General features: G+C 37.2%; 1 protein-coding gene and 1 long non-coding RNA gene across 5 annotated transcripts in view; one reads left to right on the plus strand and one right to left on the minus strand.

Moving 5' to 3' along the window:
* LOC134651187 (caskin-2) overlaps positions 1-14053 on the plus strand; it is a 435866-nt gene that overhangs the window by 257125 nt on the left and 164688 nt on the right. The window contains exon 2 of one of the 4 annotated variants that reach the window (XM_063506231.1): positions 11987-12538. The exons of the other annotated variants lie outside the window; for them this stretch is intronic. Within the exon in view, the coding sequence (XP_063362301.1) occupies positions 12010-12538 (529 nt within the window). The 5' untranslated portion in view covers positions 11987-12009. The remainder of the gene's footprint in view (positions 1-11986; positions 12539-14053) is intronic. 4 annotated transcript variants of the gene reach the window in all.
* The window catches only part of LOC134651226 (uncharacterized), a 179148-nt gene that overhangs the window by 119448 nt on the left and 45647 nt on the right, over positions 1-14053 (minus strand). The gene's annotated exons all lie outside the window — the stretch shown is intronic.

Raw genomic sequence — 14053 nt, forward strand, 5'->3', positions numbered from 1 at the left:
AATATCTAAACACGCACTCTAACGCCTTGACAATAGAGGCGTGTTCAGATATTTGTGAGCACCTTGGCCGCTCCGATATATCTGATGGCGACTGTACTAAGAGTACTGTTAATTCGGCTCGGATGTTTTTACAATGTCAACGGCCGGCCGTCGAACGAGTGAAATACAGTGTGTCTTTAACCTTGGAACAAATGCGAAGATCGATCGTTTGAACTTCAAACTGGACAAGTTTTTGTCTCAAATAGTTAATTTTTTTTTTAAATATACTTCGGTATATGAACATTAGGTAGATGAGAATGGAAGAGAAAAACGTCGGATAAGGGCAGGAAGAAGAAGATGTTAGTTTAACTTGAAGCACATAACAACACCTATAAGTATATACTAACGCTTTAAAATTACAAAATATGTCAAAACCTGCTATCTACATTATTTGATCTTTATCTTTTATTTCTAAGAAATACAAGTATCAGACATAAGTAATGTCTAATGCTAAGAGGTCCTTTTTGTACACTAAGGGTAACATTCCATTTCTGACCGCAGCTTTTTTTTTTTTTTTTTAATTTATTGTTATATAAAAACACATATTAGCTGCACTACTGGTACTGAACGCGTCGCTGTTACTGTCAATTTCCATAGTAAAATGAACAGTAGTGCAGCTGCGGTTGGAAATGGACTGTCACCTTAAAGAACGCTCTTGAATTTAATTCAGTTTAAGGTGTTTAGTGTTTAACCGATCTTTGCATTCAAGACCCATATCTAAGGACACCCTGTAACACTCATACACTGTGAAAGCAAATAAAAATTATATTAATCACCGCATCACAATCGATTCTGTGGAGCGAAGTTTTTGCACGACTCGTTTTTGCATGATACGCAATTACGGCTATACACATACGAATAAGTTCACAACTTACTAATTATGGACTTTATTACGTTGAAATAAAGTTTAGCCATGGTCAATTCGCTGTCGATGATAGTACGGACAATCTCTCAACTAGAATTACAATTTACAATAGCTTACCAGGCTTGGGTAAATTGAAGACTAAGATTAACCAGTAGAAGTGTGCTCTCCGATAACGTATAGTCATTTCTGTACTGCAGGTCACGTTACACTGGGCAGGTTTTGGAATACATAGCATAGTCCAAGAATGTTATCGTTATATTGGCATTCGGCTTTCTAATACGAGCTTTGTGATTTTGAAAGTACCTGTTTGATCGATGCATAGACTTGTCTGATTATCGGTTCAATAATTATGGACATGTCACGAGTGGCTTTGGGGCGATTAGAAATATGCGGAGTCATGGCGAGGAGCAGTTTGGTAAAACATCCAGATCCTCTCTTATACTAATAAGAGAGGATCTGGATGTTTTTATTTTGAAAGAAAGAAAGAAAGAAAATACATTTATTTAACGCCACAACATATTACATAATTAAAATGAAAACATACAGGCATAAAAAAAACATTGGACGCTAAAATAGGACCCCCACTCAGCATAATGCCGCGGCAATCCGTGGCGCTGGTTTTCAGTGGGGACCTGACTTAAAACTATGAGACGACACATACGCCAACGACACTCAAAAAATAGACATAAAAAGAGTAAGGTACAGTCGACGTCAAAAATATGTTTACATTTTTCGCCTTATTACAAAGGCATAAGGTACAAAAGTGTAAACATATCTTTGACGTCGACTGTACACAGAAATTTATACATACTAAACAACAACCGAAGAAAACAAAAAGAACATACTAATAACAGAACTATAAAACACACACTGAATTATAAAAATAAAAAATAAAAATTCAATTCATTTTTGTTGGTTAGGTAGGTTAAGTTGAAAGAAAAATTGATGTCGAACAAATACTTAGCATTCAAATAAAAGCAGAAGTGTCTCTAGAGAGATCGGTTAAGTTCGGCTGACAGGCCGCTGCGGCCAGCAAAGTAGTTTTGTGCAGTAGTCAAACCTAAAATGGAGTCTGCGAGTGAATGACTATGAAGTTCAAGAGAGTTTTATCACTGGTTCTCTAACCCCTAACCTAGTCGAAATTCGAGAAACTCAAGCAAAACTTAGCAGCTGTCGTCAAATAATCGAAGTGCTCAAATTTAACAATCCTAGAGAGTTTAAAGATATCAATACTTGTTAGGCGTCAGAAAAGAGCAGTGACATAGTTTGTCATCTGCAAGTGTCAAACGCCGGGTTTTAGGCAGTAAATGAGCAGACTTTTCATATGTTAGAGAGTATTATCTATTAGATTACATATTTTGCATAGCGTCGGCCTGGTTACTTCTAAAACTGAAGCGATCATGTCCCGTTACCGGACCGATAACCGGAGTAACAGTCGCTAACGACTGCTAACAAGCTCACGTCTTCGTCACTCGGACTTGCCACCTTCAGAATTACGTCACCGACCAATCCCGGCTTGACCGCAAACCACTAAATAAACAATGTTGCTAAAGCATGGAATGTCTAATAAAACTGTTTGAAGGTTACAAAAATAACAAGCGCAGTTCCTCCTTCTGAACTACAATGAATTACTACATTGAAAACTAAAACGCTGCCAGTAGGTATCCCTAAACCAGGAAATAAGAACGCGGCTCGTTAAAATCTTCACAAACTTTTATTCCCATACCTTCACCCCTCGAAAAAACAAAACAAAACAAGAGAATGTTTAAATAACTGTCAAAGCCCGCGTTTTTGTCACAGGATCTCGTTAAAATTTGAGAGGAATGCACAAAAACTGACTTTCATTAAACATCTGTCCGCGTCAAGATAAAACAAAGGCTCATCGTGCACTCGAAATGCAAATGGAGAGATTGCCGAAACTTCGCAATTCCGCTGCTCAATATGGACATCGCTCGAAAGCGGCTCGTTGTTCCACTCTACCTTATTCGCAAAATGTAAAACAATACTTTTATATTAAACTGACGTCAAAAGCCTCGATCTCCATACTCGTATTGTTCTGTGGAACACTGAGTAATACAGTCTGTATTGAGTCGGTCTAGCTTGACCTATCTATGCGAACGAACGCCAAAATCGCTTCTCTATCACAGTTGTTATCTAACAGCAACTTACGGATATATATTTTCAAATCTATTAAGCCTGACGCATCATGCCCTGGGGTAATTTAGGCATATCACTGTCTCGCTTTCACTGCTTATGAATGACCTGGGGACCCTCCCCGCACCTCGTGACACGGGGCGCTACACAAATCGTTCCTCTTTCAACGCTTTCCCCGACTTGTTTCCGTGAAGTTTCATTTACAAGGCTCTCGTTAAAGTGTCAGCGTCGCAACAATCAACGCGTCGACAAGGATCCTCAAGAATTATTCAAGGCACTTACCAAACCAGTAAAGTGCGGTTCCAGCTCGCAAATAGTTGTTACTGATCTTGAGATCACAGTTGAACTGGTTCACATGATCTTTAGAAATGTATACACCTTCTACAAGGCATGTAAGTGAATTTACATCCACAGTAAAAACAATGAAGCTTTCGCAACCGCCAATTGTTCTGTCAGTTGATTTTTCTTATTAACAATTTGCAATCGCCTCGATATGATCTGTTATTACTATATTTTTATTGGATCGCCCGGGGATATGCGTAGCTTATTTTATTAATCACTTGCACTTTCTCCGGGGTCAGGTTATTGTGTGGTGGTCAACCCTGCAGGTAATTTGGCGCTATCAGTCGGGCAGATTTCTCCGCGGCTGATGGATGGGTCGCGCTGCCCCTGTCTCGTTAGTAAGGCTCTCTGTTATTCTCATTGCTTGTTTGCAAGTCCATGTAGGATCCAATATAATGTGACCCCAAGATCTGTAGTGACTTAACGCAATTCGAAAGCGATCTTATACTGGTTCGCCTTAGAGATTTATTATACCGATTGAAACAACCATGTGCTCAATCTTCGTAAGATTTTTTTGTGTCCTGAACTTTCCTGTGTCTCTCGTAATTAACCTTTATCTATGTTTTAGTGTCCCTCATTCGTGAACTTTGTAACTTAAGCCTGGTAATGCTCGTGCTCCCACATATGTCATCGTCGTCGGATGGCGTGCCTTCGTAATTGCCGTATTACATGTCATTGCGATCACGCTACACAGTTTCATTCACAAGATTTTATCGTGCTTACATGACTCGGATCTGATTATTTTGTATAAATTAATGATTCAATGCATTCGGTTTTTCTATTAGCGTCAATCAGTATGTTATTGTTATTGATGATGTGATGACATAATTTCTAAAAATGTTTGATTATATCATTGGTTGTTGGTGTCGTTTTCTGACATTTTAATAGTTTTGCCAAATGGATAAACGAAGTTGGGTTATGTTTAAATGTTCTACTTAATTTTTCGACACGATCCAGGCGGCTTTAATGGATTTTGCTTGTCGTTAGATTTGTTTTAGTAGTGGTATTGCTATCTACATCATGTTAGGCTATAGAAAAAAAGCTCTTTTATTTTTTCTGTGCAAGCTATCTTCAGTCAGATATTGCTGTTAAGTTACGACCTATTATTATTTATCACATATTGCTACATTCCTTACTATCTATAGTATAAATTAGTCCACAATAGTGCCACTAATATAAATGCTGTCATAACGATAACGGGAGCATAACTCCTTTGTTACTCGCCGTTGTATCACTTTCTTCTAATTTATCGCTATTCTGCTCACATGCTCTTGTGAAGGTAGTTAATACATTAGTTGCGTATTTTTATTTAATATTGTGATTAATTTAAAATTATTAACTTTCCTTCTTTGTCATTATAATATCGGTTTGTCGGTTGTCGATTGTCGGTTTGAGTAATATTTATGATGTTATTCTTTATATTATCTACCTTCACATTTATTTATAAGGAAAAATATCCTTGTTTAATTATTTATCGAAAGTGTTTGTTAACATCGTCCTCAGGCAATCTAATCTACCTGATCGAACTACCAAACAATGAAATACGAACCGTGTAATCGCGCCACCCGTCCACTCTAAAACCTCCTGTATTTACCTCAAGTTACGAATCAAAATCACACTTAAATGTGTGTCTTTTGTAGTGTGGCTAGTCTTGAAGTTGCTTACTCGAACGGAATTTATGCGTGGTGAGGGAAATTAGCAATTCTAAAATAAGCTGAGTCACTGCTTAGTACAATAAAATTAATATTAACGATCGGGCGATGTCGGTTTACGAGTCTTATATTTAATATGATGCTTGTAAAGGTGTAAAGTCAGTCAGAACTTATTACCTAGTCGCATTTGTTCGGTTAACCTGTACTGTAGACACCATGAAGTCTGTTTGGTTATACATTTTCGCAAAATAAATCGATGGAAGTTTGTTCGTAAAGTCGGCTAGTTAATAGTTATATTACTTATCTGAAATAAAGACAACATTTTACGTAAATGTTTATTAAATAATGACAGATGACGGCAAATGTCGATTAGACGAAGTTAGGGATTATTCTAAGGGTAATTCAATTTTGGCAATTGATTTTGAGTCAATTATTTAAACGAAATCAAGCCTCAATAATGCATGATTGTAAGGGAAAAAGCACTACATAAGTATAATAATAAAATATATTGACGCCATAATATCGATTTAATAAGGCACGTTTCCCGACTCCCAAAGATATGTAATTTGGTCGTGCCCATATCGGGAGCATTGCGCAAGTGGCGCGGCATGCATCTACATCACTCTTGTCGTAATACGATGTGGGTGATGTTCGCGGCGAATTCATTGCACGAACCACGAGGACATTCATTTTTACAAATTATTCCACAAATGTAGGAAAATGAGGTTAGCGTTTTCAAATACCTATATCGAATTCGCATTTTCTATCAAAAGTCAAAACATATTTTGAAAATGCAGTTTGATTTTATTTGTCCGTTTCGCTATCAAAACAAGGTAACTTTTATTATCTTTGTTAGCAACATAAAAAATAATAAATAATACCTAAACGTTTGTTCTTTATTTAAAATCTTTGACATTATTGATATTTAGGTAAGATCTCTTCCTTTTTGACCATTGCATAAATGATACGTGTTTTTCTTGTGCTCTAATAAATTTTCTTCGACATCTTTTAATTATACAGGCCAATTCTTTTACCTAACCAAGTCACCATGGCTTCTCCAATCTTCATCATTATGATTATTTCCACCTCTATAAGTACGATACGAGTCATACCTCCAGCAGCCATCAAATCTTCAAAGATATAAACCAAAATGGAAACTCGTAAACAGCCACCGTTTCAGCTCAACTACTGGACTGATTTCGAAATTATCAGCCAAACCATCTCGAGTTATTTTGGCCATAAATTACCACTCAACAAAGCGGAAGAATAATGGGAAATATAATGTCCCGAGGAGGAGGGAAAGTGATAAATAATTATGAGTGTTGAAATATAGTGATAATTTTAGATCTTCTGAAGGGTTCGAGAATGCAGCGTGCAGGATTCATTCTGTGTCTAAGATTTATAATCCTATTCGGTATTTAACTTATAGTTCTACATATTATTATTTTAAATTTGACTAGAATTACATTGGTTCAAAGTGGTAACGTATCATGCATGAGCCACCGTAAGGTTTGGTATTCTTTGGTACAAAATCGCCGTTGAATAAAAAAGTAAACTAATTTAAGCTTCAGTGTAGTTGTCCCTTTACTATTTGATATTTTTTTGTATAAAATATTCGACTTACAAAGTCTTGATACTTGATGATTTCGAAGTAGGCTCCCAAAAAGCTTTAGGAATTAGGAATCTCGCACGTGCTCTCATTCTTCCGATCAAAACTAAAAATATCCCGGCCAATAACAATTCCCACTTAGCTTTTAACACCGTTGAGTGGCCATTTCATTATGCCTTTGCGTTCCTGACGTGCTAGAACAGTCATATAAACGTCAGTTCCTTCTGGACATACGTCGTTTGTTCGGCGTTTGTTCCTGGGTATGTTTGTTTGTACATGCCCTTCATATCGAGCTGTTTAGTCTAAAGTGCCACTGGAGACTGATTTTAGAACGTTAAGAGAGCGCATTAGTGTTTGAAATTATGAATAGTCGAGTGTTTGGTCGTTGCCAGTCGTAACGACATTTTGAACAACTCTGATCTCGGATATTATTCTCCTTAATTCCAGCTTACAAAACGTACAAATTCCAAAGTAGTTTTGACATTTATTGACTAGCAGAGGAAGAGTTATTCTTACAGTAAAACCACCAAAATACTGTAAATCCACAAGTTTTCTATAGGATACAAACACATTGTACACATTGTAATACAAGTTGACGTTTACAACATTACACTTCCGTTGAGTGTTTTCTCACAAGCGAGGCGTTTAATGTATTCAAAAGAGCTATAGTAACTTTTTACCTTTAGAGCCATTTTTAGGGTTCCGTAGCCAAATGGCAAAAAACGGAACCCTTATAGATTCGTCATGTCTGTCTGTCTGTCTGTCCGTCTGTCCGTCTGTCTGTCCGTCCGTATGTCACAGCCACTTTTCTCCGAAACTATAAGAACTATACTGTTGAAACTTGGTAAGTAGATGTATTCTGTGAACCGCATTAAGATTTTCACACAAAAATAGAAAAAAAACAATAAATTTTTGGGGTTCCCCATACTTCGAACTGAAACTCAAAAATTTTTTTTTCATCAAACCCATACGTGTGGGGTATCTATGGATAGGTCTTCAAAAATGATATTGAGGTTTCTAATATCATTTATTTCTAAACTGAATAGTTTGCGCGAGAGACACTTCCAAAGTGGTAAAATGTGTGTCCCCCCCCCTGTAACTTCTAAAATAAGAGAATGATAAAACTAAAAAAAATATATGATGTACATTACCATGTAAACTTCCACCGAAAATTAGTTTGAACGAGATCTAGTAAGTAGTTTTTTTTTTATACGTCATAAATCGCCTAAATACGGAACCCTTCATGGGCGAGTCCGACTCGCACTTGGCCGCTTTTTATTTTTACTTGTACTTTAAAGTCCGACTTAAGTTATGTTTATGTCACGTCTGTCACTTTTGTAACAGAATGTGTGGTACTTGACATCATCTTTGTGATGTCCGCTTGCCTGCCCTTGTTACTCGTAGTTGAACAAGTATAGGTAAGTACGTCAGTTAGGATTGTACTTTAATTTCAAAAATGTAAAAAAACTACTACATCTACAAAATCATACGGACAATAATCATCATAATTGTAAACTTTTTGAAGAACGCGCTTCGTCTGTTTACATAAGTAATGGCAACAGCTGTTAGACTTCTAAGTCAATTATTAGTATTGTTAGAACTAATATTACGTCATTACACTAGGTACTCAGTCACGGTCGTCACAATGTTTACCTATTTACCTAATCATACTGTTAAGTTTGTAACTCTGTTGCAAAATTCTGTTATAATAACTTTAAATAAATCAAGCATCACAAAACCGGCCAAAGCATGTCGGGCCATGCTTAGTGTATGGTTCCGTAGCTGAATATAACAGCAAAGTAATGGCTTGAAATTGGCATCATACTCGTAGGATTGATAGTTCTGTAATGCAATTACGGATTGATTAATGTTTCGCGTTCAATCACGGTCAATTTTGATTTCCCAATAATCCCAATACAATTTTTCTCAAAACCTAAACCTTGAATGCTTATCAAGTTCTCATTACGAATATTTGGAGCTCGAAAGTTTCCCAACTTGTTTACATAACCGCAGCCATTATGGCTAGAAAAAGCTGAGGCGCTAATTTTACGCACGAGCGTGGCAAAAACTAGCCCTTCATTATAAAGGGCCTGCGAGCGAAACGAGTGTTTTTCTCTGCATAAGCCGCAATGGCTAAGATATTTATATCAAAATGTAATATTGTGTGAATTGATTTGTGACTCATGAATAAAGTCAAAGTTAAGAGTAAGGTCAAAGTAAAAGGACAAGACAGTTTAAAATGCTATGGCTGATATTGTTTGTGTGTATCTTGGATCTTAAACGTAAAGTAGTAACCAGCAACAATAAGCCAATATTAGGCCTAATTTAAGATTTGTTTTCAAATTAGGCCTAATAATTAAAAAAGTCTAGACCGCATCAAACAAGCTGTTTATTAGGATTTTCTTGACCCATTTCACTGACACTGTGGAAATCATGAATAAACCAACAAAGAGTATTATTCAATTTCTAACTCGCAGTCTGCAAAACAAACGTAAGCACCTCACTTTACGACCACAGTCTTACATTGAATACGAAAGCAACTGCATGAAAGTACGTTGTAAAGTAAAATGGACATTCATCCCGTAAACACAAATACTCGGATTTCACCTTGAACAAATGATATCTAAATATAGGAATATCAAATTTCCGGTCTACAGCGTTTGACATTATTTTAAATTAAAACAAGACATTTTAGAAAGTAACGAAACGCACACCAAAGTTAATTGTACAAAAACGCTTGCGGGCGTAAATTTTCACTCGGCGGCGCTTTTTGTCGTACGCGTCACTCTAGCCAGAGACAAATGCGTAACAAAACGCTGCGGGTAAGTAAGCTGTAGGCTAAATTAATCGTGTGAACCAACAAGTTGTGTAAAGTAACGATCTGTTACAACTTTTTAGTGTTTAAGATGGTTTATTGGCAATTGTTGTTTGTAATGGCTTCATTTTCTTTACATGAAATGGTATGGATCTGGTAGTTATACTATGACATTTTCGCATGATAAAAAAGCATTTGGAATTTACGCAGGCGTTCTCTAAGTTTATTTCTAAAACGTTTGAACGTTACAGGTACGATTTCTATATGGATGTACATTGTAGGCATGTAGATTTTATTATTATTTTTGGGTTCGATTCAAACCGTGCTGTCTGTCGCATCTCAAAGGTTTTTACACTAATCTGATTTTAATAAGTAAGTTTAAGTTTCGTCATACAACGTACCTTTTTAAATACAAATGGAAACCGGTAAAACAATACCACAGTGCCATTCACTCTAATTGTCGAGCAATAGAGCGATGTTCTCGAAATTCCGAGGAGATAAGACGTGCCCGCGGATGCCGCTAACTGGCAGGATACAGTTCCTAATTCGATAATTGTTTGAAATCTGTTGCGACGGCTAATGGCTCCACGTTGCACAATGTCCAACGGTTTTACAGTAGAGCGGAGATGAATGTAACGTGTAGGAATTTTGGGAAATGGGGTATTTTGGTAGTTGCCATCGAATCATTGATGTAATGGATTGATATTTGAGGTGTTCTATCAGAAGATTTGAAAAAGTTTTATAATTTACGAGTATATACTATTATTATTTATTATCTCCGAAAGTCTAATCATCTTAGGTGACATTCAGGCGTATGGTTTATTTTATCCACGTGATAAAATAACCGTCACTTTTTTAACCGGCAACCTTATCTTCTACTACTACTATAGCCGCCCACTAAGCAAAACCCACCATAATAAATGCGATTTTGATTTGACTCTGAAATAACTTGGAACGCAAAGGAATAAAAGGCCTTATTTATGCTGCCTAGAAAAAAATAATGTTTGAATAAATCTTACTCAAATAACGCCGAATGAAACAGAGCTACTGTAGAGTTTCTTGATTGTAGGATCGGTTCGAAGCAGAAGTTGCAACAGCTAGTTAGAAGCGACAAGCTGTTAACTAGCTGGTCAGATACTGCATCGAGTGCCGCTACAGACTAAAATACTCGTAAGCTGGAATATTAGTGTCATGGCCGTTGTTTACTATAGCAGTTATGATGTTGTCCCTTGTTTGTTTACAAACTCTTTCCATATACATATTCCTATGGTGATATACATAAACCCTGCTAACTTAATCAGTTGATGAACGTAGTTGGTTCGTTATGCCATAGAGATGGTCAAACGACGATTGTGAATATCGCCGCTAGTGTTTAGCTTAGCTGCCCTAATACCTTTCATATCTGTGTGGTGGTCAAAAATCGTGGAAACCTAGGGTTCCTTTGTCAACTTAATTGAAGTCACTGAACTGACCTTATGGGTCTATTAGTATGTTTTCGCTCGTCGTTAATAGGGTGCGAACCAACAGCCTCCACTTTATTTATTGACTGGTTTATATTATATTGGTAATTAATATTATGACTACTTTTATGATGAAGGTATCTAATAAAGCTTTTAAGATAAATGTATAATTTTAATTGAATAAATGGAAAATTATTGCCTATTAAATGATTGTACTTTCTGCGACATGCTACATCGTACAGAGAATTTTCGCGTTAGGGCCTTTTCACACAAGGGTTTTTGAGAGTGATATTTGCTCTTATAACTCGCTTTTCAAAAAAAGCCTTACATCAATAGAATGTTCAACAGAACAAACAGTAGCGTATTAAAAATAAAATGGCATTCAAAACAAATTAAATGTAATTTGTAGACAGTCGTGATGGCGAGCGATAGGGATGGCGGTCGCATTGTTTCGTCGCAAAGCTCAGTGAAAAATTCTGAAAAATGTGGCGTGACTTCGCTAGATTTGTTCGAAAAAATGCCACTATCGCTCTTTGTTGGGCATGTAAACAATTTTTATTACGTGTTACGCAGAAGTTAGACAAGTTACGGTATCGCCGAACGTGGCTCGCGCACGCAACCGACAAATTTTCGTGTCGACAATCATATCCGATAAGGCTTGCCTATTCACAAAATACACATTTACAGGTCAACCAGTATAACTCTGGCATATAATTACGGCGTACTTGTTGAAATCTCGAGGTAAAATATACTAAACACAAGCTCAAAATGCAATGTGAAAAGAGCGCTAGGAAATAAACATCACGACCCCATGAGAAAGCAGCCAAGCCAAGGCCACAGGAACCTACACTTTTCCTTTAATTAATATACACATAAACATGTTTTATTCACTCCAAGGAGCCATTTGAATTAATCAACGGAACAGGAGCCACGATAAGCAGAAACTACGAACCTCGAATGTTGAAATGAAATGTGCGTCTTGGAAAACAAAGGACCTGAATATCCAGTGTTACATGATTATTGACTAAAAATTGATCGTTCTCTCATCAGGTTCGAGATAATTAGAGTTCAGAATGACCGTAGACAGAGCTGGAAGACCGCCTGCGCCGCGGCGGGCCGCCTCAACCTACAGAAGCTACGATGAACTCGGGATCATCGACAGAGGAAGACCGCTCCGATACCGCCACGGTGGCATAGAAGACCTCACAGGCTTGGAATCCAGAACCTACAGAACATACAACACACAGGACTTCGACGACATAACTGTAATCAGCTCCGAAGAGGTCCCAAAACCTAAAAGGAAAACAGTGGAAGGTTTCGCAAACGGTTTCAGAAGAACGTTTTCCGTGCGAATCAGAAGAGAGGACCCTGAAGGGATTCCAATGGACACATTTAGTACTCATGAGGATAATTTTGCAACAGTCAGAGGAGCGCCTTTCGGAAGGCGTCGCTCCCTGTCACGTGATAGAGGAAGCTCTTTACTTGCCAGGAGTTCTTCGGAAGGGGATGTCAGGCCAGTGCCTGCTCGGGCGCCAGCGCCGGCGCCCCGTCTCCACCGCTGCCTCCGCGCCCTCGGCGGTAGCTGGAAGAACCTTTTACTACGTGAGTCAAGACATAATCACCCCTGAGTGTCATTTAACAAGTTAATCATCCATTAAACTCGGGCCATGCGTTCTAACCTTTGGAAATCCGGTTGCTTCTCATTATTCTGTTATTTAGAGGCAGTTAAGTTTACAACTCTAGGCTGTCGGACTTAATTATTGGGCGACGGGAACAAATGACCAGGGGTCGTTCTAAAAGCTTACCGAGCGCCGGCGAGTGAAACGCTCGGATGAACCAGTTTAAGTTCATTCTCTGATTACGCAGAGTTTACATGGATTTAGCGATCACGTGAAACTGGTTTACCCAAGTAAGACTCATCAGCCCTTGGTGGGTAAGTTTACAGAAACCTGATTAACCGCACAGCTTAACAGAATTAAAACGCTTTCTTTTATGTAAATTAACCAATTGTTTGTGGACAATATATTTACCGAGCATTTATTAAAGCGCCTATTAATTTTGTTTAATTTTAGCGGAATCGATGGGTTACATGTATCATTTAATCGTTTGCATTAATCATATCGGTCACTTGATACTATTATAAATTACAGAATATATTTCATGAGCTAAATCATGACATGCGTGCTAATTGGGAATATTGTTGGCACTAGATAAATTTATAACTTCTGAACTATTTTTGGCCGTTATCTCATGGTTGAGAAACTTAGTTATCATTTCATAATCTACACTTAAGAGTGTAAGTAGGTATGATTTACCTCCTTTGCCTTTGCCTTCTGTCCTAAAAGACTATTTGGACGTTAGGAAAGGATCAATGTCAATAAAATTTGAACTTTCCGTCAAGAAGAAAAGTCATTTTAAATGATGTTTTTTTGAGAATGGTTCCTTTTCGCTAATCTACGTCAAGTTATTATTTGAGTTGATCAGTGTTCGGTCATTTTTATTACCATTATCCTACTAAGTATTTATGCAAGTATGTAGTCTAGCCTCAACATATTCCATTCTCTTTTAAAATAGATCATTAATTAATCTTCCTCATGCCATACCTACATGTAACCCTATAACTACATTCAATTGATAGTAGGTATTTACTTACAGAACTGCAATATCATCATAATTATCGGCCTAAGTTATCTTCCTGCTCTATGTATATATGTAACTATGCAGATATGTAATTACAAACAGCATTCCATTTTACTATAGACATGACTCAATCGGAAAGCAAAAACAAAATTGTTTTGATTCCTCCTTGATCAATTCATTCAATTACGGTACATGAGGACAATATTTACTTTTTCATGTATTTTTCAGTTTTATAACGCAAGGGGAGGCTATACAGACACAACAATACGTCTTGTAGGTATATACATGAAATGCTAGCGCGAGAATTAATTTAAAATAAAATGACCGTCCAGGTCCACACTTTTTACGTAAGCTTATAATTCGTTTTTTGACCCATGCCATAGAAGGAAGTTTACATTTATTGAAAAAAAGTGTTGCCATGAATTGAAAAATAATACTTACGGCTTGCTGTACAAGTGTACACTAACCCTAACATTC

The sequence above is a fragment of the Cydia amplana genome, chromosome 9 (genome assembly GCF_948474715.1).
Source record: "Cydia amplana chromosome 9, ilCydAmpl1.1, whole genome shotgun sequence".
Classification (NCBI taxonomy): domain Eukaryota; kingdom Metazoa; phylum Arthropoda; class Insecta; order Lepidoptera; family Tortricidae; genus Cydia; species Cydia amplana.